This window comes from Tachypleus tridentatus, chromosome 1 (genome assembly GCF_004210375.1).
Source record: "Tachypleus tridentatus isolate NWPU-2018 chromosome 1, ASM421037v1, whole genome shotgun sequence".
Taxonomy (NCBI): Eukaryota; Metazoa; Arthropoda; class Merostomata; order Xiphosura; family Limulidae; genus Tachypleus; species Tachypleus tridentatus.
In genome coordinates, this window is record NC_134825.1 from 53,333,124 (window position 1) to 53,356,840 (window position 23,717).

Sequence of the window (23,717 nt, forward strand, 5' to 3'; positions counted from 1 at the left end):
CTTCTTTTTGGTATAGTTTTAAACTTTTGACCAGCTAGTATTTAGGGTAATTTCATAGTGTTCACATTTTACCTATTAAATGTTATAAAAGTTTATATTTTTATTTTCCCTCGTCTTATTTCCATCTTTCGAAGCTCTACTCAAATAAGTGGTTGAGTCTAAGAACGCAAAATGCATATTTTTCTTTATGTTCATTGGCCTTAAGATTTTGGCCAGCAGTGTAAATATGTATATATATATATTCACATACATTTCCACATACCAAAGAAATCCTGTTTCTGTTCACTAAGTAGCTCAGAAAACAATATATGTGACGCATATTTGGCTATTGATCATATGGTCATCCGTGCCGTAGATCACACAACCGTCCTTAGAGTTTACATTATCCTTCATTTTCAGACATAGTGATTAGGAAGTCTTCTTCGTTGCTGTGGCAATGAGATTGAAGACATTCTATTTTCAGGTGGTATTTCATCTTTTTCTAAATCTTAATTAATACTCGAGGAGATTTAATGTTTACTTACTTCTTTTTCTTCCACCAGATCAAAACAGTTTTGGGTGGTAACCTCATCATTGTCTGCATCTTCATCTCGTTCAATCTTTACTTGCTGGGTAGGCTTCAGCTTATGGATTCATTCCAAACACTTTCATGCACTACGTGAACACTAATTCTTATATTTTAGAAGACTGAGTTATCATTAAAGAGTTAAGAGAAAGGAAATGAGAAAGTACTGGAGCTGCAGTTAACAAGATTTTAAAACGCTATAAAAAACAACGTTCCTTTCACCAAAAACTAACTTTAGCGCCAACAATAGTCACAACTAAAACTGGCTTTTCATTTTTTGGTTCGTTCAAAAGTGAAAACTGAGACTATTTATTTTGTAGTTCCTCCATGGTTACTGTGGTTCTCTCAGTTTAATAACATTCGCGTGCTTTTATTTTTTGTCAAATCAATTGAAGTTTATTACGCCACACGTATACACCAAAAGTACTGCGTCATAGTACGTATAAGTTGCGAAACCAAAAGATATATTGACTGTGTTAGTTTAGTTAAGTGTAGTTGTAAAACGTTGGGGTATTTTGTGCGTGGTAGTTAATCGTATGGCTTTTAGTATTTGCTAGTTTACATTGAATTGTTGAAAGGTTTGGAGGTAATATTTTTTACGTGTCTTCTAATACCCAGTAATACTAATATTTCATTTTACACCACAATAGTAGCACTAGACTGTTTTGAAATTAGGTTTTGTTTTTGTCACAAGTAATTCTGTTAGTGTTAGTATTATAATTATATATGTGTGTGTGTATTAAAGCATTACGTTCGGCTTAATATATTTATTGCTGCGATTGTATTAGTACTATAACAGGTAGTACTGATACATTATTAGCAGTACAGCATTAATATTAATTGAACTGGAAGTTTGGTTTGGGAAATTCACTTCAGATAGAATTGAATTTCCCACACAATTGGATTTGTCCAGTCGTGTTGAATACAAAAAAGTGCTGCCAAACAAAAGATGTAATTATTGGTAAAACATGTTCCTTTTATATAAAATTCCGTGCAGAGGTTTTACACTCCGTTATAATACTAATTTTTTAATTTACTCAGTTGTGAACTATGAAATAGTAATAATATTGTTCATAATTGTTCTGTTAATAATTTTATATACATCAATATTAGTGTTGTTACTGACGAATAACAGAAGTTGGACGAATTTCTTTGTTAATCATGAACCATGATAATGGTTCTTAATAGAAATTGCACAAAACCCTAATAGAATGTTTGAGCAAAAAGCTTATTAAAGATTCAGTACTAACAACACTCGAGCTAATGTAGATATTATTTGTTTAAACTGCAAATCCCTATTTTCTCTCCACTAGATGCAACTCTAGGTAACCAACAGTATGCAGTATGGAGACAAAATAAGGAGTAAAATTAATTAATTTTAATATTTTAGATTTGTGAACAAGCATTTCTGTACAAAGTTAAACCCATATGATTTACTTTATATATGTGAAATACTTTTGAGTATGAGTTAAGAGAACTTTGAAATTGCACTATTATCTATTGCATTTTTATATTTAAATTTTATCGAATAACCATTCTGTAGAAACAAACTTGTTTCACCCTTATTATATATCCTTTGAATTTTATTATATAGTAACACTGATTATACCAAATGACTTTTCAGTAATAGTTCAGGTGTTTTTTGTTGTTTTTTCAATTTCATAATTTGATAAGATTTATTTATATTTTACTTAAATGTGCAGTTTATGGTTTACCAACTTAAAACCTTTTGGTATAAAAACTTTGAGTTATTTCTTTTGTTGCTTAGACTTTCCTGATCTATTAAATGTTTACTTTCATTTATTGACAAGGTTTAAATGACTGAACATAGCGATAAGCTAAGTAAAGCTGGTTTATTAGTTTTATTACAGCTGTTTGCAAACCTGTTTTTTATTTGTAAATGGTCAAACTACTGGATGTGACATCATAAGAGGGTAGCAACTAAGGCATGTTTACAAAACTAAGCAGAAATAAATAAGAAAGATGCTTGAAAGTTAAGTAATATACAATATATTCTCAAAGAGTGATAGTTTTTTAGCAAAAATTAAACTGTTGTTAGAAATGGCAGAAACATTTTAAATAATCAAGTGTGATGTTTAGAAGTAGAATTCATCAGAACTGTGCAGAAATGAAAATTTGGTCATTAAATTTTCTCTTTACTAACTAAATGTTAAAAAATGAAAATATATCAATTCAAAAATATTTGAGTTATAAATTGTGTAAATAGTTTGAAATAACATAAACTTTACTTAAAAATTTGTTATAAAAGGGTATGAAAAATCAGTGGAAACATTGTTATCAAGTAAAATAACTTAGGATTAATTCTAAACTGTTGTACATGAAATTTAGTGAAAACCTGTAAACAGAATGAAAATAATATTATTCCTTGGGTTTCACTCTATAAACTTACACTACTAAAACTACTTAGTTTTTGTTTATGAAAATAAACATTTTCTGAAAATTTTCAAAACTTTTTATATTAAGTCTATTTACCTGAAAAGTCCTCAAAGGTTAAAAAAATATGTAATTAATAATTTTGTCTGTTAATGGCATTCATGTTTTAAACTGTTTTGAAAACTACTTGGGTAAACACATTCAAGAATGCACAAGATTTGACTAACAATAGTGATATTTATAGAATAATATATATGTATCAGAACTCTGAAGGTGGAATATATTTAAACATTTTTCAAACATATAAACAAGGTGTAATAGTCACATTTTTCTAATGGTTAATAACTTTTTAAAAGTTTATTTTCATAAACAAAAAATAATATGGTTTTAGTTGAGTAATTTTGTGGATATTTTTATGGAGAAACCCACAAAATTATGTTTGTTTTATCAGCTTGTTATGTGTTTCATACAACTTTGCATGTATGGTGAATTTTCATAAATAACAGTTTAGAATTAACACAACATTTAAAAAAACCTTAATGCCAGCCCTCATAATTTAAATATTTGTTATGTTTTACCTTACATTTACTGTTTCCACACCCAGATAAATCTATTGGTATGATCCATGGGTGAGGGTTGGGCCCCAATTTTTCCAGAAATGAAATTTTCTTTGATACTATAGGAATATGCTAGGATTAAGGGAAAAGATTCTGGGAGCTCAGACCTCTCTTTTTTATATTCTGAAAATTAACAAATTCAGATGCCCTTACACTACCATAATATATTAAAAAGAAACATTATATATTAGTGTTTTTCTTTAATTGGGCTGTTAACTCTTTACGTGCAGAGTCAGACAATGTGACTAACCTTGTAACATCAAAGTAAGCATCAGAGTTACCATACTATAACCTCTCATATTTTGTGGATCTGTGCAAAATATGGCAAGCTTTCAGTAAGTGTAACAAGTCTTTTGTACATGGAAAATCATATTTGTTTGTGAGTATGTGGAATTTGTGTTGACTGTTTCAAGTGGTTATTTCTATGTTAAGATTAAATATACCTTTTGCCAACTGAAAATTTTCAAATTTCATTTGTGTGGCTTCTTAAACCTGAACAAATTTCAAATGTTTTCCTCAGTAAATCTATATATTTCATTTTATATTTCCTGTATCGAAACTCTATATGAACTCAGCCAATTTGACAATCTTTGTAAGCACTGTAAAAAATATTTAAATATCAATTATATATATATATTTTGTATCCAAAATGACTGCAGATTGTAAAAGAAAACCAAAATTGCTTATTCCAAATACCTTAAGGTTTGTAATAGTATACATCTCTCTATACTTGATTCTATTCTTTTAGTGCCCTTTGAACCATGACTAAATAACGATCTTGCCATGTGTTACAGAACATGTACCTCATGTCACCTTAATTAATAGTGTAGCACACAAACTGTTCATGAATACTTACTTTATGATGGATTTTTATTAATTTTTTTAATAAGTTTTTAATTTTTGTCTTTGTTACTTTTGTAACAACAAATTAAGTTTTCATCAAAGTTAGTACTGTGTAGGGGATATGTAGCTTTTGTAACTTGAACTTGTTAGTAAATTATGTTTTCATTATTTAGTAGTTATAATTCTCATTAAGATTTTTCTGTGTAGCTGTCTTAGTTAAAACATTCCTTTAAAATACTTTGAAAATAGACATCCTGTTTATGAATGCTATTGTTTTGTTTGAATATAATTATCAATTATTATATATATTTAAGTTTAATTTAAAATGTGAAATATTTGTCTGTTTATTTTGATATTAATCACATCACTAGATGTAAAGATATAAGCTCTGAAATCACTGTTACACTGTGATCAACCTAATTCCAAAACATACTTACCATGTGCTTACAGTATAGATATTTCTCAGTCTCCAGGGTTTCCACTCTTTGTCCATCTAAGCATTGAAAACATTTGCTCCAGTTTTGTTATATCCCACTTGAATGCCTTAGACAAATTCTAATTTGCAAAATTCTTCCCCAACTTAAATGCACCCTCTACCTGTGTGTGTATATGCATATATATATCTAAATTTTCATAATTCATACACAGTATTCAAAAATTGGTATATAAAGGTAAATAATATGCAAGTGATAGATTGATAACAATTCATGAATTTTAAACACTATTTCCAAAACAATGACAAACTTGTATTTAAAAAAAAATATGTATAAATATTAAATATTCTAATTTTTTCTGAGAAATGTTTATTTACATTTATATTTTTTTACTATATGTATTAGAATTAAAAAATAATCTTTTTGTAATTACTTATTTCATGGGGCACAAAATTTCTTGATTTGCAAGCAAATTTTGTTATATAAACAACTCATTCAGTGATGTGATCATTTTTTTCCTGACAAAGCATTCAGCATGGGTTCATGTTAACAGGAGTATTGTGATTACTCATTATTTGTGTTGTTATTTTGAATGCAGTTGGCATATCTGTGGTTACCTTTTCATTTATGTTTATAAATTACATAACAAACAAAATGTTATTAATGGGTATAAATTCATGTGTTAATGCTTTTATTACAGAGGTCAACCAAACCTCTTTCCATCCTATTTTGCTATCTGATGTTTGTCAATAGCCAAGGGAGAGGCTACCATCTGCTGAAGTTGTTTGTGAATACTTCCATTGTGAGATAGAGACATATAAATGGAATGAGGGTGTCTCTTCAAGGGGTTCTGAGATGGCCTTTGCATATGACCCTGGAACAAGTAGCAAGGATTTAGACTGTTTTTCTGGCTCTTTCTTTTACTTGATCAACTTTAACAGGGGATCATTTTCTCCAGTTGGTACCTGGATATGTGAGTTTTTGGAAGTCTCTTCTATTGTATTTGACTCTTATTTTTTGTCTTGGTAGCAGAAAGGACAGCAAGTGACTTCTTGGTTTTACCTCCTTCTCATAATATTGCTGCTAATGCTGGGAGATTTCTAGCTCGGTTACATGATAGGATAGCAAAGTCTTATCCAGAACATTTTTTGGATCACTGCTAGGAGGTGATCTGTTTAGATACCTCAGTGGATAGAGCCCCTTTTGGATCTGTGGGACTGTAGATTGAAACCTGTGATCACTAAATAAATCAGTTTTCTCAGATTTCTTTTACTCTTGCAACTGTCCTGAGGTGTCTGTCTGCAATCCAACTTTTGTCTTAAGTCTATTAATATTCCCCTCAGCAGTTTGAGGGAGAATTGGGGATTTTGCTTACATCTACCTAAGATTCTTTTTTTAGTTCTTTTTTGGTTTCCTGACTGGTTTGTTGTTGGGATTTGTGGTGTAGAGATGCTTTGTTAGAAAGTGTTCATTTACTCTCATCTGCCCTCAGAGAATTACTAGAAGCTCCTTTTCTTCATACCATGTTATTTGTTGGAGTTTCAGGGGCATTAGAATCCTGAATTGATACAACCTGTTTACATTCTTCTTTATTGTCATTGGCTTATTGCATTTCTGGAGTTGGGAGTATCAATCCATAGTGTTTCTCAAACTCCTCCCTCAGTTCCCAAATCTTTTGGTTCTCATAATATCTGTCCATATTTTCTAGGATCTTCAGCACAGGTGGACTGTTGATAACAGTGAAAGTGACTGTCCCTTGGGTGGGGAGCAGTGGGAGCACAAGTACATCACTTCTTGGATGTTTGGAGTTCTTTCACCAGGGTTGCATGGGTATTCCATATTTTGGCTTCTGGGTTACTCATTCAAATTACATCACCTTCACCTTTGTCTGCACAGCCTGTTGTCTTTGCACCTTCAACAGATCCACAGTGAGTCTTTTTTTTTTAAACCTGATAGGTCTTTTCTCCCTAAGACTGGCAGCCGGTGGATACTAAATATGATTTGGAAGTTAACATTTTGCTGAATATAAAATGTATTTCCCGCAATACTTATCATTGCTGACACTCTCCCATCATACTTTCTCATCATACACTAAAAGCTGGTTTTGTCTGAAAAAAAGTGATTACATTATTTGAATAAGGTACTTATATGTATATAGACAGAGGGTGCATTGAAGCTGGGGGAGAATTTTGTGAATTAGGATTTGCCCAAAGGCAAGTAGGGTATAAAAGGCTAGGGTGAGCATTTTCAATGTTTAGGTGGACAAAGAAAGGAAACTCTGGAGATTGAGAAATAGCTATATTAACAGCAGAGGTAAGTATTATTGGATATACCTTTTCAGTTTAGCAGAATGTTTTGCTAAGTCCTAATTTACTTATGATTATTCATTTCTCTTAGTTGGTTACAAAGAGTAACTGTCTAGGCCCTAGCATTATTTTAAACATGCTTATAAACACATAAAATAATAATATATGCCTGAAACAACAGTTCTGAAAAAGTATACCTAGTATTGTTGCAACAGGTGACTGGTTATTAAATAAATCTTATTGTTTCCCACTTTTAAACAGTGAAGTTGCAATTCATGTGTGGTATATTTTTATGTACAAAGTTTAGGATTAAAATAACTTAATTCTTGCACCTGAACTCAGAAGCCATGACAGATTTTTTTTAGATAAAGTTCAAAATTTATTTTATTTATTAACTCTAACTCTGTGTCAACAACATGAACTCAAAACTATTTATGAATCAATATTTTCTCATTTTCTGTACTTAATGTAATTCATGAAGAAAATTAATTTCTGCTCAAATATAGACTTTTGCCTCAAAATAAACCATTATTGATTTTTTGTAGAATTTTTCTACTTATTACAAAGAATAAGTTTACTGTTGCTGAGAGACTATTTCTACTTGAGAACACATTACACATTTCTTGAGTTTCAAGTATTTTCTGTAGTTCTTTATACATGTCTTGATTGAAAATTTGCTATGGTGCAATGTCAAGGCATTTGATAATTTATTAATGAAACACAGCTTTTGAAAATGCTATAAAAAGTTTGAATTTGATTAGACAGAGCAAGAATTAGATTAGTACACAATAATAGAGTAAGTGTAGAGGTTTAAGATTTTTTTTATAGTTTTAGATGTTTGTTTCAGTTTGTACATTTTTGAATTGGGAAAATGTGTGTGTGTGTATTTTTTTCTGTTTGAAAGCTACAGAAAGTTTCAATTAGAAAACATCAAATAACTTAAAGTAAGATAAGCTTATATATCAGGTTGTCCCTTAAGTAATGTCCGATTTTAGGTTCAGAAAAAGAAAGGATTTCAAACACTTTTAATGTTATTTAATCAATAATGTATATTTTATTATTATTAATTATTTCCTACCAATGATTCACAAGCTTTTGAATGCCACTTCTGTAGAATTCTTGGGGCTCAGAGGAAAATAATGCAGAGAGGGTAGTTTTGACATCTTTATGTGTTTCAAGTTCTTTTCCACCAAGATAATTCTTCAAACTTTGGAATAGCTGATAATTAGATGGGCAAGGTTTGGAGAATAAGAAGGATGTGGAAGTTTTTCTTGGTTTAGTTCTTCAGTCTTTGCAGATGTGATTCTTGCTATATAGGACTGTGCATTATCCTGGTGTAACACAACACCATCTTTGTGATTGATCAAAGCAGACCTCTTTTCTTTCAGTGCAACATTCAAGTTCTCTAACTGTTGACAGTAGAAGTGTGAAGTAATTGTTACATTGAGTGGCAGCAACTCAAAGTGGATCAAACCAACAATATCCCACCAAATGCTTAACAAAACTTTCCTTGGATAAAGGTCCATTTTGGGCTGTGCTTTAGCCAGTTTAACTGCACTGAGCCATTGTCTGCAGTACTTAACATTTTTATAAAATATTCATTTTTTTTATCTATAGTCACTAACCTGTCCAAAAAAAGGTGAGTTATGTTCATGAGAATGCAGAGAAGTGCAAATATCCACTCTTGCTCTTAGGTTGGCTTCTGTCAAACCATGGGGAACTCATTTTCCAAGTTTTAACACCTTTCCAAGCTGTTGCAGATGATGGTGAACTGTTAATGGGTTGAATTAAGCTTCTATGCTAGTTCTTCAACTGTTAAAGCATAATCTTCATTTAGCACAACCAACAGCAAGTCATCATTAAACTCAACAGGATGGCCTGAATGTGGCACATCACTTAAGCTGTAGTCACTTGATATGAACTCCTGAAGCCATCTTTGGCATTTTCTTCATTTCTTTCATAAACACATTAAATGTTTCATGTAGTTTCTGCTGCACTGTTGCCTTTTTTAAACTTATAAAGCATAATATGCCTCATGTGCTCCTCAGACACATCCATTTTCATAAGGGTTTATTTGATTAATGATCTGAAAAAATGCAGTTGTGTTAGTTTCGTTTATTTGTTTGATCAATTTTTATACACATCCTACTACATATTTTACTCATTAAAAGCCTTCTATAAAGAAATGATGATACAATTTTTGGACATTACTTATGGGATGACCTGATAGTTTAGAAATGGTTTGAATGTGTAATGAAAGAGATTAATGCATAAAGTCTGAAAGTATTTGTCATCATCAGATATAAGTACTTTACCTATTCATAAATATGTGAATAAAGTGATGACTGGCCACTTATTTCTAGTTGCAGTCATGGTATGTTTTAAATAAAAACATTATTACCCTTATTATGATACTAAACTTTTGTTTTCATAATCATCAATCTGTATGATTTACACAATACTAATGGGAGATTATTTCACAAATTTATAAAGTGCACCCTTTTCTTCTAATGTTTGCATAGTGGAATGCATACTATTTCCAGAATTCTTTCTTAATTTGATAATTAGATAATCACCTTAACAAGTCTGTCAGTTGATTAATTAGCAAAAGTTACTTATTATAAAGCTTAAAATAACAGATATGTTTTACTAAAAACAAGATTCTACCATATTTATTGCCTTTAAAAGAAAAACTATATTCCACAGTTAAAGAACAAGTTATATAGATTACAGTATGAAATAGTCCTGTGGCTGGAGATTCTTAAGATTGATGATTTTTCTTTGTCTAAATATGCTGTTTTTTTGCTCTTAAATAATATAATGTAAACAAGGAACCTTTTGATCTATCTAAGCCATCCTCTCCACTGTCCTATACTAAAATGAAACATTCAAATCCAGTCCTTCTCATTCAGATATTTATCAAGTCTTCCTTTAAATTAACTTTATCTACTACATCTGAAAGTAAACCATTCCAAATGCCAAATATGCTGTTAGAAAACTTATGCATGCTTTAGCTAAAGACAGCTCTTGTCCTGTAAAAATTTGGATTTGTGTCTCTCTAATCTTACCTTTCTGTAAACTATTAATTATGGGAAAAGAAAAGAAAAAAGAGATGGATCAATGCCATCAATTCTTCTAACAATCTTATAGACCTCAAACAGATCCTCTTTAACTGTTCATTTTTGAAGAGAAAATAATTAGAGATCTTAACCTATCCTCAGGTGACATCCATTCCCAATAATTCTATTCTCCTTCTGAGGTAAGGAGTCCAAGACTGAAAACAGATGTGGCCTAACCAATTATAGCTTATACAATTACATTATAATCTCAAAATTTCAGTATATAATTTTTTTTTTGAGCTTCATTGTTTGTAAACAAACACAAAGGATTTTTTGTTTACCAAATTAAAACAAATTATTGTCAAATCAAATAAGATTAGTTAAGTTTGCTGTTTAATAAACATTTACTTGAATACATATATTTTAGATTTTCATTCTAGATTTTCATGTTTATCCTTGTGGAACAGTTTATGTAAATAAATTGGTTTAACTAGCAAGTTATTTCCAATTGCACTCATGGTTTGTTTTAAATAAAAACATTATTACTGTAATTGGTGGTAGTTAAACATCTTTTTGTTATTTAAATATTAGTTTAAGTGATTTACACAACACAAACTATATATTAAAAATAATAGTGGCTACCATGTAGTCAACTGTATTCAAGTGTAAAATGTTCAAATAATTATCTTTAAAAGCTATTTGTTAGTCAAAAAGCTTTATTTGAAAAACATATAAATAGCAGCCTTCAGAAGATGATTGTCATATGAAATGAATGTTAATTATTGAATGTTGTTTCTTAAAATATAAATAAACACTAGGTGAAAATATGAAGATTAATGCCACATTAAAATAATGCAGAAGATCACAAAGTGATGAAGATAGTGGACCTCCTTTTTTGTTCTTTATTGCTAAGGCTTGTATGAGGGAATGCATACTATTTCAAAAATTACATATTAACAGTAACGAATATAAATGATTGATTAGCATGTCAATTAACAAATATCACTAATTGCTAACTTCTAACTAGCAAGCATGTGTTACTAAAATATTACCATTTATCTTCTCTTAGAAATAGAAAAGAATGCCTACATTTTCAAATTATATATTTATCTCTTCACTATTCAAATAAATTCAAGAAAACATGCTATAAAAGAACACTATCATGTGAACAGTTTTAAAGGCTAGCAAAAGAAAACTTAAAACTCTGAAAATGAGAGAAACTAGTTTTAACACATTAATTCATTTTTATTTCATTCATTTTATTTAGTGATGTAATTATTTGTGGGCAGCTTTTATATTTTATAAATAATAAGCACAGTTTTTATACTTTGCTGTTTTTGCACTGTGCTCTTCAGGTTTAAATTAACCTAAGAAGCATAACTTCTTTTCTCTCTCTATTCATCCTCAGAAATATATTGTTTTGTGCTTGACATTTCACCACCAAAACTTAATGTACAACTTAATAGATTGTTTTGTTTTCATAAAGAGTTCAGAACACAACAGTTTTGCAAATGACTGTTATAATCAGTGACAGTATCCATTAAAATTCAAGTTTTGGTTGTGTAAATAAAACTGCATCTTTTATTTGTGTGTTAGTTAGCTATGTTTTCCCAGTTGAAAACACTTCTTTATGCTTTACGTTTGTGCAACGTAGTTTATTAAGAATGTTAACAAATCTGGTTTATTTCTGTTCTTAAGGTTACATATTGTATACTCGTTAGAGGCAGTTTTAAAAAGTTAGAAGTATCTTGTCTTGGAGAACTTAAATTTAACAAAGAGTATAAATATGTTGCTCTGTTTTAAAATAGAATTGAGTTTATTCTTAATTTTCTCGTACTTTGAAAATGTGTATTAGTATAGTTTTCTGAATCAATAGTTACTTTAAAAACAAGGAATGTTTAGTGTTAATAGTTTTCTGAAGAACATTAAACTGCAAGATGTTTGTTTACCCCATTTTATGACAATATATCTGTTGTCATGTCATCAGTAATAACCAGTATTAATTCATATGTTACATTGTTGCTTATGGTTAATCAAAGGATTATGCATGAATAAGAATAAGACTGACTGCTTTGACTGAAAGTTGGTTTAATCTGTATCAGATAATTTTAATGAAAATGTATGACAGTGAGAATAATTGACTAAATAACTGAGTTTCTTTGCAAAGGACTGTGCAACACATTATAACTATTTGTATTACTATTTGCTCTACAGTAAGTTGGGTTAAAACATTTCCTTTGAATGCATTTTTCAAACAGTTGTAAATGGATTTTCTCTTCTTTTGACCAAATTATTAATTCTGGATTAAGTGACATTTGTCACTTCTGAAAACTTAACTTTTCAGTTTTTCCTTTTCAGAATGCCAATAGATACAATGGATGACATAGAACTAAAGAATATTGAGCTACAGATCCCTTTAATGAGGAATGTGTCAAGAAGTCAGAATTATTCTCAGGTTAGTTGTAATAGTAAGTTAGCTGTAGTTGAAATTAGTCCTTTCATACTTGTCCTTATACTGCCAGAGTTTTTGAAACATGTAAGTAAATAACTAATTTTTTTTTTTTTTTTGCCATATGACATGAACTGAAATGTTTCACCAAGGTATTAATATAATAAATTGCAAGAGCTTTCAAAAATATTTTATATTTCTGTTCATTCACTTGTAAGCAATTAGAATCTGTTATTTTTTGAAAAAAATTTCATATTTATACTTATGAATGTCTGTCAAACACAGTGCTGCTTGTCACAAGTGTAGTATTACTGAAAGAAATGAGCAAATCAATCCTTGATAAAATCTTGTGTCATTGTATGTATGTATGTATGTATGTATGTATGTAGTTAGCTACATAACTATTCTGCCCAGTTTAAGTGCTATGTAATTGATGAGTTGTGACATTGTTTTTAGCATTGTAAATGATAAACTGTCAGAGCTGTTTCAGATATGTTATATGCCTCTGTTAATGTACCAGGTAATACACATAAATGTAAAAGTGACAGAATCTTGCCAAGTCTTAAGAGTTATAAAAATATTATGAACTTGTTGATAGAGATTCATAATGTCTAAGCCAGTATGAAATATCAAGCACTCTCAAATGTAGTATTAAAAGAATTTTTGTGTGTGTGAGAAACTTGCATATGTGGGTAGGTCTTTACTGTAAAGTTAATATGTTGGTATAAACTTCATAAGGTTAAAAAAGCAGAAAGTTATTAGTTTTGTGTTCTTGTGAACTGTTTGATTTAACAGATGTATTTGTTATTCGTGAAATTCAGCTTTGTGCTCAGATTTTTAGTGTGATGTATAATTGTTCAAGTCATCTTCAAGTTAATTAATTATTTTTAATTGAAGATGTATTTTCTCATTAAATAGAAATTTAGTCACATTAAATTTGTATAGATGTTTTTATGTAATTCAGCTAAAAAAACTGCAAAGATGCGATTTCATCAGTGATTTGTTATGCATAATTTAAAACAAGTCTTTACTGTTAATAAATTTGTGATAATAAATAAATAAATATTTTTTGCTTTATAAAGTATTGAGGATCAGAAAGTTAAATGATGTATTTTAGTAATAAATATCTATTTTATTTAAGGAGGACAGAATTGAAACAGAGTTTGGTACTATGCTTGTGGCTGTTCAAGGAGAGCGAAACAAACAGGCAATGATTACTTACCATGATCTTGGCTTGAATCGTAAGTGCATTGAGAGCTTTTGTTTAGTCATAAACCTTTAAGTGATGTAAACCAACCAAGGCCAAAAGTATTAATCTGTTCTATAGTTCATTTCCATGTGTCCTTTGCTGAACAATAATAATGAGATCACATGTAATGAGATGTTCATACCACACAGTGTGTTTTCATCATTCTGGCTATACTGTTTTGCAAAAAAAAAAAAAAAATTTATGTGCTGCTTTTTTTATTATTCATAGCTTTGTTTTTTCACATTATACAAGTTTCTTCATCATATGGAACATTATTGCTGAATATTTCTAATTTTCAACAATGAATTCATCTATCACAATACTTCTCTTATTACTTATATATTTCCCTATTCCTGTCTTCCTTTTCTAGATCATTTCCAAAGCTAACTTTTCGTTGATTGTAAATCAAACTGTTTCTTCTTTGCATTGCCCTATCTTGTTATGCTCTTCTCTAAACTTCCTCTAGTATTCTAGTTGTTGATGAATGGCCTCAACTTCTTTATTACAGCCACTCTTTCCTGTGCATTCCATAATTTTACTTAGTTTTATTCAAAACTTAATTTACAATGAATGTTTACCAATGAAATCAACATTTAACATGTGCATTTGTGATTCATGAAATTCAACTTTGTGCTCAAATTTTCAAGGTGATATATAATTTTTCAAGTCATTTTCAAGTTGATTAATTATTTTTAATTGAACATGTATTTTCTTATTAAATAGAAATTTGGTCACATTAAATTTGTGTAGATGTTTTTATGTAATTCAGCTTAAAAACTGCAAAGATGTGATTTCATCAGTGATTTGTTATTATGTATAATTTAAAACAAGTTTTTACTGTTAATAAATTTATTATAATAAATAAATATTTTTTGCTCTATAAAGTATTGAGGATCAGAAAGGGCTAAAATTTTTGTGACCATGGTACTGTAATAAGCCATCACCATAAGGAATTTCAAAATGATGCAAAAGGTTATATACAAGACAAATGATAATCCAGATATTATACACATATCTGTGTGAAAGATTATTATTTTATATCAGTCTGCTGAACAACCTTGATTATGTAGAATGACAGGTTACTCTAATGGTTTAAACGAGGTTCTAGCCCATTATAAAACAAAATAAAGCACTTCATCAAAGATAATAAATAAATCTAATCAAGAAATATTCACATTAAATACTTTTTAGTATTATAAATATTAATAAATTGTGTAAGTAATATAAAATGGCTTTGCATAACAAAAATATTAATGTGGTATTTATTGTACATATTGATGTTGATTTTTTATCAAAAAGAAATGTAATAAAATAAAAGAATTTGTTTGATAACTGTTTAGTCTAATGGACCTGCTTTTATAATATTTTTAAGGTGTAAGATATATTTATATATACATACATCTTTTTATAGATGTTTCCAACTTTCAAGCATTCTTCAACTATTTGGACATGCGTCTACTGTCACAAAGTTTTTGTATCTATCACCTTAATGCTCCAGGACAAGAGGAGGGTGCACTATCTTTTCAAGAAGGGTAAGCTTTGATAGGTTTGTGAAAATGTAAACATAAATGGTGAGTTTTTTTGTGAGCATTCAGTAAACTTTTTTTTTAACACATTTGCTGTGGATAGGTCAAAGCACACAATATGCCTTTTTAGAGTTACATTCAAAGCTTAATAAACTATACTGTTATTAATGTGTATAAATAAACTTGGTATCAAAACATAGTTAACAAATAATGTTTAACATTATGCAAGTTTGAAGTTCATAATTTTGAAAAAAAAAAAATCCATTATCTTTCCCAGTCTGAAAATTGTGACATTTGTTCTCTGGGTCTTCTTCCTTCTCTAGTTTGTTTACCACCCCTCTCTAAAATATGGAATTTAAAGTAAATTATTAATGATAACATGGATGTTACTAAGGCAAAGTCTAATTTTTATAGCTTTCAATCTTATTTGTTTACAGAGTTATAAACTAGAAAATCAGACCTACCTGTCACATCCTCTAGTTTACAAATTGACTGTTGTTTGCTGTGATGTTTTATGCAATATTATTTATAATCAATAAAAAGGCAACATTTTAATCTGTCACATGTCATATTTTGTATGTTGTTTTAAATACATTTTTCAAAATTTTGTTTTCAGTTTGAAAGTTTCTCCCACAATGTTCAGATCAAGTAGAGTGAATAATTATTTTACAGCTCTTATGCCATAATTTAAAAAATCAATTAAGTTATGATAGTTATAGGACTTTTTCTTTGTGTGATATTATTTTGTGTTCTTAGGAGTATTATTTAAATAAATAAAAATTTAGTGTATTAGTACAATTTTAAAACAAGAGGAAGACAAAGGTAAGTACTATATTTCTTGATTTTAATGTTTATTCTTTATATATTATTAATACTAGTAACTAAACTGTAAGAGTCAGAAACTTATTAGGTTATATTAGAAATGATAATAAGAAAAATTCTTCACAAAGTATGCCCACAAGAAGTTCCTGCATTATGTTATTCAAAAGTATAACTTGAGCTATGTGTTCACGTAGTGGTGGGTTTAATAGTTAGACAGGTTCAAAGGGCAATAAAACAGTAGAATCAAGTATAAACAGATGTGGACTGTTATTTGCCTTAAGCTGTTTAGAACAATTGTAGTTTTCTGTTAGTCATTGATCATTTTAGAGTAAAAAAAAAAATTGTGATTGAGATTTATTTTGATTTTTTTTTTATGGCTGTTACAAGGTCGACCAAATGGACCAAGTTTATATAGTGTTTGGATATAGAAAAATAACCGATAAATTATAAAGTTTTACTGAAAAAAAAATTTCAAATTTATTTTGGGTATTTTAAGAGGTTCCACAAATTTGAAAATGTTAATATGAAGAAAAATTATTCTGCACTTGGAGCAGTCAATACTTTGACTCTATATATTCATGTACAAATATTTAATAAAAATCTGATCTTTCATGTATGAAAGACTTGTATTATTTACTGAAAGTTTGCGAAGTTTTGTAAAGATACACAAGACATATTAAAATCTATAGTGTAGAAACCAATGGTTAGTTTGGTTACAAGATCATTGTTAAATAATGGATAATTTTAGCTACTTTCAGAATATCTTCAGTAGCTTTATATACAGAGGATAAATTATGTTATTAACACTCAAACATTTATCCAGTGATGAAATGAGGTTTTATTAATAAACTAGATAAATAAAATTATGTTTGGAAAAACAATTGTGATATTATTATGCTGCAGTATTAGAAACAGTTGAAATTGTCAACATTGAATTGAATCAATAATCAGGATATTCATGACACACAGAAAAAGTATAGGATTCAAAAATAGAAGTTGCTAAACAAGAAACTGGTCCAAACACTCATATCAACAATTGTTTTTTTCAGATGAATCATTTATCGCTCAGTTTTGCTTTTTAGTTATTGCATCATTTTTTGTTGCTCAGAATTAAAGTGTTTTGTTATAAAAGTGATAGTTTTTGGAAACTAATTATTGTTTTAAAATTAAATTTCATTACAGTTTTTGAACATCTAAATTATTTTAATCCATTTGAGGACAAGATTTCACAAGCAAAGATGTTGATGTGCAAAATTTTCAAAAGTGAAACTCTCAACTATTCTAATATTTTAGCCACTAAAATGAAAGAAAAGTGATTCTTTGTGTTAAATCTTGTGCTTTAACACCAATAATTGCACATATTGGAATATTGTACTTCACAACATTATAGCTTACTATTTTTAGGCTGAATTTTGTACTATATAATGATTTCTTCATTTTTTTTGTGTAATATACTTTTCAAATATATCATGGGTACATCCTATTGAATTATATTTTCTATATTGTCAGTTTTTCATGGAAGAAATTTCAGAAAATGTTAGATGTCTAATAATTTTAGTATGGTATGAAAATTTCACATATGGATATGTTCAGTGTGGTCATTGTTATCACTCTTTGAGTTGGTGCTGTAACATTGTGTAGTATAAGTATTTGTACATTATACTAGTAAGATGTACTTTTGCTGATTTTAAATTTACATTTAAGTTATTATCTCATGTTCTTTGGTTGCTACCAATTTTAGTTTTAATATATATGTTGAATTATTTACAGTAGGTGTCTGCAACTTATTGGCAAAAAATTTCAATAGTAAAAAAAAACAGCACACAGTCCACTTGTTTTAAAATAATATATTAAAATAAGTCAAACATAAATAACAATGTGTAAAAGTGCTAGGACAAAATAATATTTTGTCATTCTTTTCATTTTATGGGGCTAATTTTTTTCATACCATTACAGAATGTAAATTTCAACGCTGTTGTAATGTTTCACTGATCATTGTTGACAATTGAATGAGTCAGGGTGAGAATACTTATAATTTTTTAGAATGCCCACATACTTTTACCAAGGGCATATCATAAGAGTTCTACTTGATTGAACATACTGATCAAATTTAGGGTTTGAAATAATTGTCATAGTACAAGAGTTCTACTTGATTGAACATACTGATCAAATTTAGGGTTTGAAATAATTGTCATAGTACAAGAGTTCTACTTGAATGAACATACTGATCAAATTTAGGGTTTGAAATAGTTGTCATAGTACTCTATACTGTGTCTTAACTATACAGAAAGGAGCTGAAACATGTTACAGTATATGATAAAAGAAATCCATTTAATAGTGATCCACAAATAAACTTTCATAAAAACGGTGTTTAACACTATATATTAAGTTTTGTTGTCATGCCACAGGCCAAAAAAGCATAGAGAATAGTCATAAGACAAAAAGTTCACATGAAAGTTTACTTGATGGTGGTTGGACGCTAGCAAATTTCTGCAGATTTGAAATGTTCCCCAAACACTGTCAAATACACCTAGATAATGAGACTGAGACAGATAAATTTGACAGGAAAGGAAGAGACAGAATACCTAAACTCAATGACACTGATGTTAATTATCTTCTTTAATGTAGTTTGTTGGACACAAGGAAGATTGTCACTGACCTCAAGCTTTAGATAAATGACTCCATATCAAATGACAGAAAAATGCCCAAAGCTACAGTATCAAAAAGACTCGTTGAGAATGGAATATTTGGTCATGTAGCAGTTAAAGACTTTTACTTCAATCTTCAAATATTATCAAGGTACTAAAATGTGCTAAAAGTACAAAACTTGATTGTTGATGATTGAAAAATTATCCAAGATGAGTCCAAGTTTTAAATATTTGGTTCAAAGTGTAACGTGTACACCTGGTGGAAGAAAGGTGAAAGATATTTATATCAGTGCATAGTACCTATGATGAAGCATGATGGAGGCAGTGTGATATTGGGGGGGGGGTCTTCTCAGGCAACAAGAGATATTTTCAAAATAGGTGAAATAATGGATCCATGCAGATGCAATCAGATACTTATTCATCATAGTATGCCTAGTGATTTGTGTATTATTGGTAAAGGATTCTACTACCAACAAGATAATGATCCCAAACACTTGTACAATCTATGCAGAAATTACCTAGATTGTAAAGAAGTTACTAGAATCATTCAAATTATGCAATGGCCCCCACAGAGCCCCATTCTCAACCCATTTGAACAAATTTGGGATTTGATAGGTCAGACTCTTGACAAATCAAAAGTTAATTGGAGAGATGAAGAGTTATATAATTTACAATATCACTAACTTTATAGCAGTCAGTTTTTCGTATTCTGAAACAGTTGTTAATTAGTTCATAAATTTGAATTTCTAATAAGCAAAATCCTCAAACTAGAAATGTAAGGAAAACATACAGATACATTTAAAATGGCTTATGTGGTGGTGAACTAAATGTGAGTTAGTGTCCTTTCCTAATCAAAACAAATAATGAAATAATGAAAGCCTTCGATCTTGTCCTAATATCCATTTAGTGGATTCTTCCTTTATCCACTTCTTTCCACTTTCCTGCCAGCATTTGGTCTCCTTGTGTGAAGTGATTCTGAGTTCCAAAGATGAATGAATGTCATGGGATCAAAAGTGAGTGGAGAGTGACCAGAAAGTATTCAGTAATCTGGTCAGATCCAAGACAAGATCTCAGATTGGTCTTGATCATTCTCATCTTGCTGAATTCCTCCTGTGCCTCAGCAGAACTGGCTGGTAGAGAGTCAAAAAGGCCACCGGTGTTAAGTAGCTCATATTAATTGCAGTGATAGCAGTAGTACATGCCTAGCCTTTTTTGCTATGCGTGGTGAAATTAAATATTGACATAGATGTAGAACATTTATCAAAGAAACCTTCATAACTATTGCATTATTATTCCTATTTTTAAATCATTATTTTATGGCCATTTAAAGTTATTTTATATTATTCATTGTTTTACTGACAGCTGGTTCAGCAATTAGAATCAGGCCAGTTACTGCATAATTGGGCAAGTCAGAATTAGTAGAATCTGTCGAATTTTCTAGTCATAGAAAGCTGGTTGCAGAGAAATTAAAAATAACACCATCCAGATCACTTTATTTATAACTTTAACTTTCTGATTTATACATATCCTTATAACTATGACCTTGTACCTTTTTCTTTTGACTCAAAATATCATTCACCAAGGAATAAAATATTATCAATTAAACAATTTCTGTTTGTTTCTCATTTATTTACATAACTTTCTGTACTGGACAAAAGAATGGTTATAAAACAGTACTTCACACATCACAAAGCATACACATAGCTTTATGGACCTATATTACCAAGTGGTTGATAACAGCACCCATTGCACAGGGTTAATACATGCTGTGTGCTTGCTGGAGATCTACATGGACATTTCTCACAAAGGTCTTGGGATGATACACTGTATAGCTCCCCATAAATATCACATGATGTATTAGTTCATTATTTGGGGAGTTTGTGCAAGAACACATACAACAGAGAGATTTGAAACTTGAAACATCTCATTACTTTTTTAATGTGGAGATTTTGTCAGTTGTTTGAATTTTAGAGATTTCATTATCAGTTGAAAGTGGTAAACAGGTATACACAGATATTTGCAATGCAACTAACCAATTGGACATCTATGGAACATTTCATCATTTAAGAGTCCCATTACTTATGAATATGCTTTTTTCCAAGAAGGTACCTTAAAGTTGGCTTAACAAATGTGACTGCTGATTGGTTGGATTGCTTCTGAATGGGAAAAACTATATTTTAGGTTTTTCAAGTAGGAAGGAAATAGTTAAAAAAGAATTGCAAAGGTGGGCAATTGTCCTAAATGATTGCCCATTACACATGTAACTTAGAAGGAAGTGTATAATCTTTACTAACAGCAAAAGTTAATATTTCATGACTGTGGACAAATGTCAAAATTTGTGCAATGTATATTCTGAGATTTGGAACACATACAAGGAGAGCATGTGTGTTGAGTCGGGAAATGATAAATTTTAAATAATTCAACCAACAGAATGTGAGACTTCTATATCATAAACATTTTAGTTTTCATTTCTTGTTTTTGTTTTTTAAGTTTAGAAAGGTGATCATTACATAAAAAATAAAAATAAAATTGTAATATTTTAATATGACCAATTTAAGAAAAAATCTTCAGCAACTAATTTGAAAATTCTGGCCTCTACAAATGCAAATTTTCCAATGTTATCACTTTATTTGACCTTTGGTTGGAATACATAGTTTGGCTTAGAAAGTGGTTTACTTAAAAAAATATATAGAATTATAGCAAAAACTTTGAACTTATGGCTGAAGAAAATGATTTATTTAGGCAATGAACTCAATGATTTGTTTGTTTTGTCACAATGGTCACATAATGTTAATTGTCAATCTTTTACTAGCCACAAGGTCAGGCCCCATTTTTTACTTTACCCTTATTCAAATCAAAAAGGAAAAGAAACTGTGATATTTTTCTTCATGGCATATTCACTAATGATTTCAAGTTTAAGGAAGTTTAAAATATATTTTTATTTGTAACATTGAAATCACTTTGCACTCAGACTAGTAACAAAACAAACTCAATATATTAACAAACAAGTCTTTAGTAAAACCACTTCATTAAAAAAATCTGATTTATTATGTACAAAAACCTTTTAATGTTTACTAATAGGCTATCATATTTTGTGAAGATTACACGTATTGCATTAAAAGTTATAGTATAAATACTTAATGTGTGCAAATGTGTATGTGAACTAGTGAATATTATACCAAACTCATCACAGAAGGGTTGAGGCACTTTTCATCTGTTACCACAAGCTCAACAAATATAAGTAGCTGTCACAATTAAGGATTCTACATACTGTATGTAGTGTGTAACGGTTATGCAGTATCATTATTCAGTCAAATATAGGAAGACATGAGATCTTAACTTTTCTGTAAGAAATATTTTACATCATAAATCATTACAGGATTTTTTTTTTCCATTATATACTGAGAAAGTGTGTTGTTTTTCTGTAGAATCAAACTTAAATTAATTAGAGTTTCAGGTTAGTGGCATGTGTAATTGTAAGGTATTGTTGAATATGCACTATGAAAAGTAATTTATTTCTTTATGTGGTGTTTTAAGATCATTAGATCTGTGTACAACTGTAGTTTTGAACTTTCGAATATCTTAAAAACATTTTGTATTTCAGTTTTTAAAAAGTTGTTAGTAGTTTTCTTTTGTTCACCAGTGAGTTAACAGTGAGTGTACAGATTTATAGTGCTAAAATACAGAATTCAATTCCTTGCAGTGGAGAGAATACAAAGCCAGCTGTGTGGCTTTGTACTAAAACAAAACAACAATATTTCAGATCTGTTTGGATATCTTATTAATTTAATGACTACTTATGTTCATTATTTTGGTACTTGTATTTGATGTAAAAATACTAATTTGATAGTTACAATGTTAAGAAATCATCTTATTCGGAATAAGTTTACATGTTTTTCAGGCACGTTTATCCAACAATGGACCAACTAGCAGAGATGATTTTATGTGCTGTTAAGTTTTATAAGTAAGTTGCAATCACTTGTGAAACTTGTACATATAATAAAAAATACTAATCCACAGGTATTTATTTTTATCTGAACTTTATAAAAAAAAAAAAAAGAAAGAATAGTAGTTAGTAGTTAATTCCTGAATTGCATGATTGTGGTGTTTAACGTGTTTTTCAATAAAACTGTAGTTAAAGTTTTAAAATGTGAGTTTATCACTTTGCACCCAAAGTGAATATGATATCTTTTCCATCTTTAAGAAAATAATTACATACATACCAGCAGACTTGATAAGAGCTTGAGCATTTTAAGATAATGATTCTAAAACAAAAATTATAGCAGTCTATCAGTACTTTTATATATTTGTTAGTTCTGTTAGAAGCATATACCTATTTTTCCACTATTATAAGAGTTTGCTTGACCATCTCAATTGTTCATAATTTTAATTTTGTACCAAATGTGAAGCCAGGGAATACAGATTAAACCAGTTAATTTGTATCTTACAGTGTGGGTTCTTTTATGAATCTTTCTCTTTCATCAAGCATACATTTTATTATTTTATTTCCACTGGGTATCTTGCACCACACTGCTTGTTTCTTAAAATTATTTTTGATTTAAATCACACTGATAGGTTGAATAAGTAGTTGAAAACAGAGAATTTTGGTTTGTGTTTCAGAGCAACCTAAGATTATTATTTGTTGACTGGCATTCATTTGTGCATTAACAACATATGCCTGTAGGAGAACATCTCATAACCAATAATTTCCAGTTGTTTTAACTGTACTTTGGTAGCTGGAGATGTAACTGTTATTTTTTTACACCATCATGTGTCAAGCCTTTGTCATTCAAATTCAAATTTTG

The 23,717-nt window shown here is 29.6% G+C and overlaps 1 protein-coding gene across 5 annotated transcripts in view; it reads left to right on the forward strand.

Moving 5' to 3' along the window:
- The first annotated feature begins 975 nt into the window (after positions 1-975).
- The window catches only part of LOC143248839 (protein NDRG3-like), a 43,612-nt gene continuing 20,870 nt past the window's right edge, over positions 976-23,717 (forward strand). For 2 of the 5 annotated variants that reach the window (XM_076497679.1, XM_076497697.1), the window contains exons 1-5: positions 976-1,151; positions 12,577-12,673; positions 13,809-13,908; positions 15,328-15,448; positions 22,814-22,876. In XM_076497679.1, coding sequence (XP_076353794.1) covers positions 12,578-12,673; positions 13,809-13,908; positions 15,328-15,448; positions 22,814-22,876 — 380 coding nt within the window. In that variant the 5' untranslated portion in view covers positions 976-1,151; position 12,577. Of the gene's footprint in view, positions 1,152-3,806; positions 3,912-12,576; positions 12,674-13,808; positions 13,909-15,327; positions 15,449-22,813; positions 22,877-23,717 lie in introns of all 5 variants that reach the window. The other 3 variants (XM_076497674.1, XM_076497703.1, XM_076497688.1) reach the window with 3 other exon arrangements.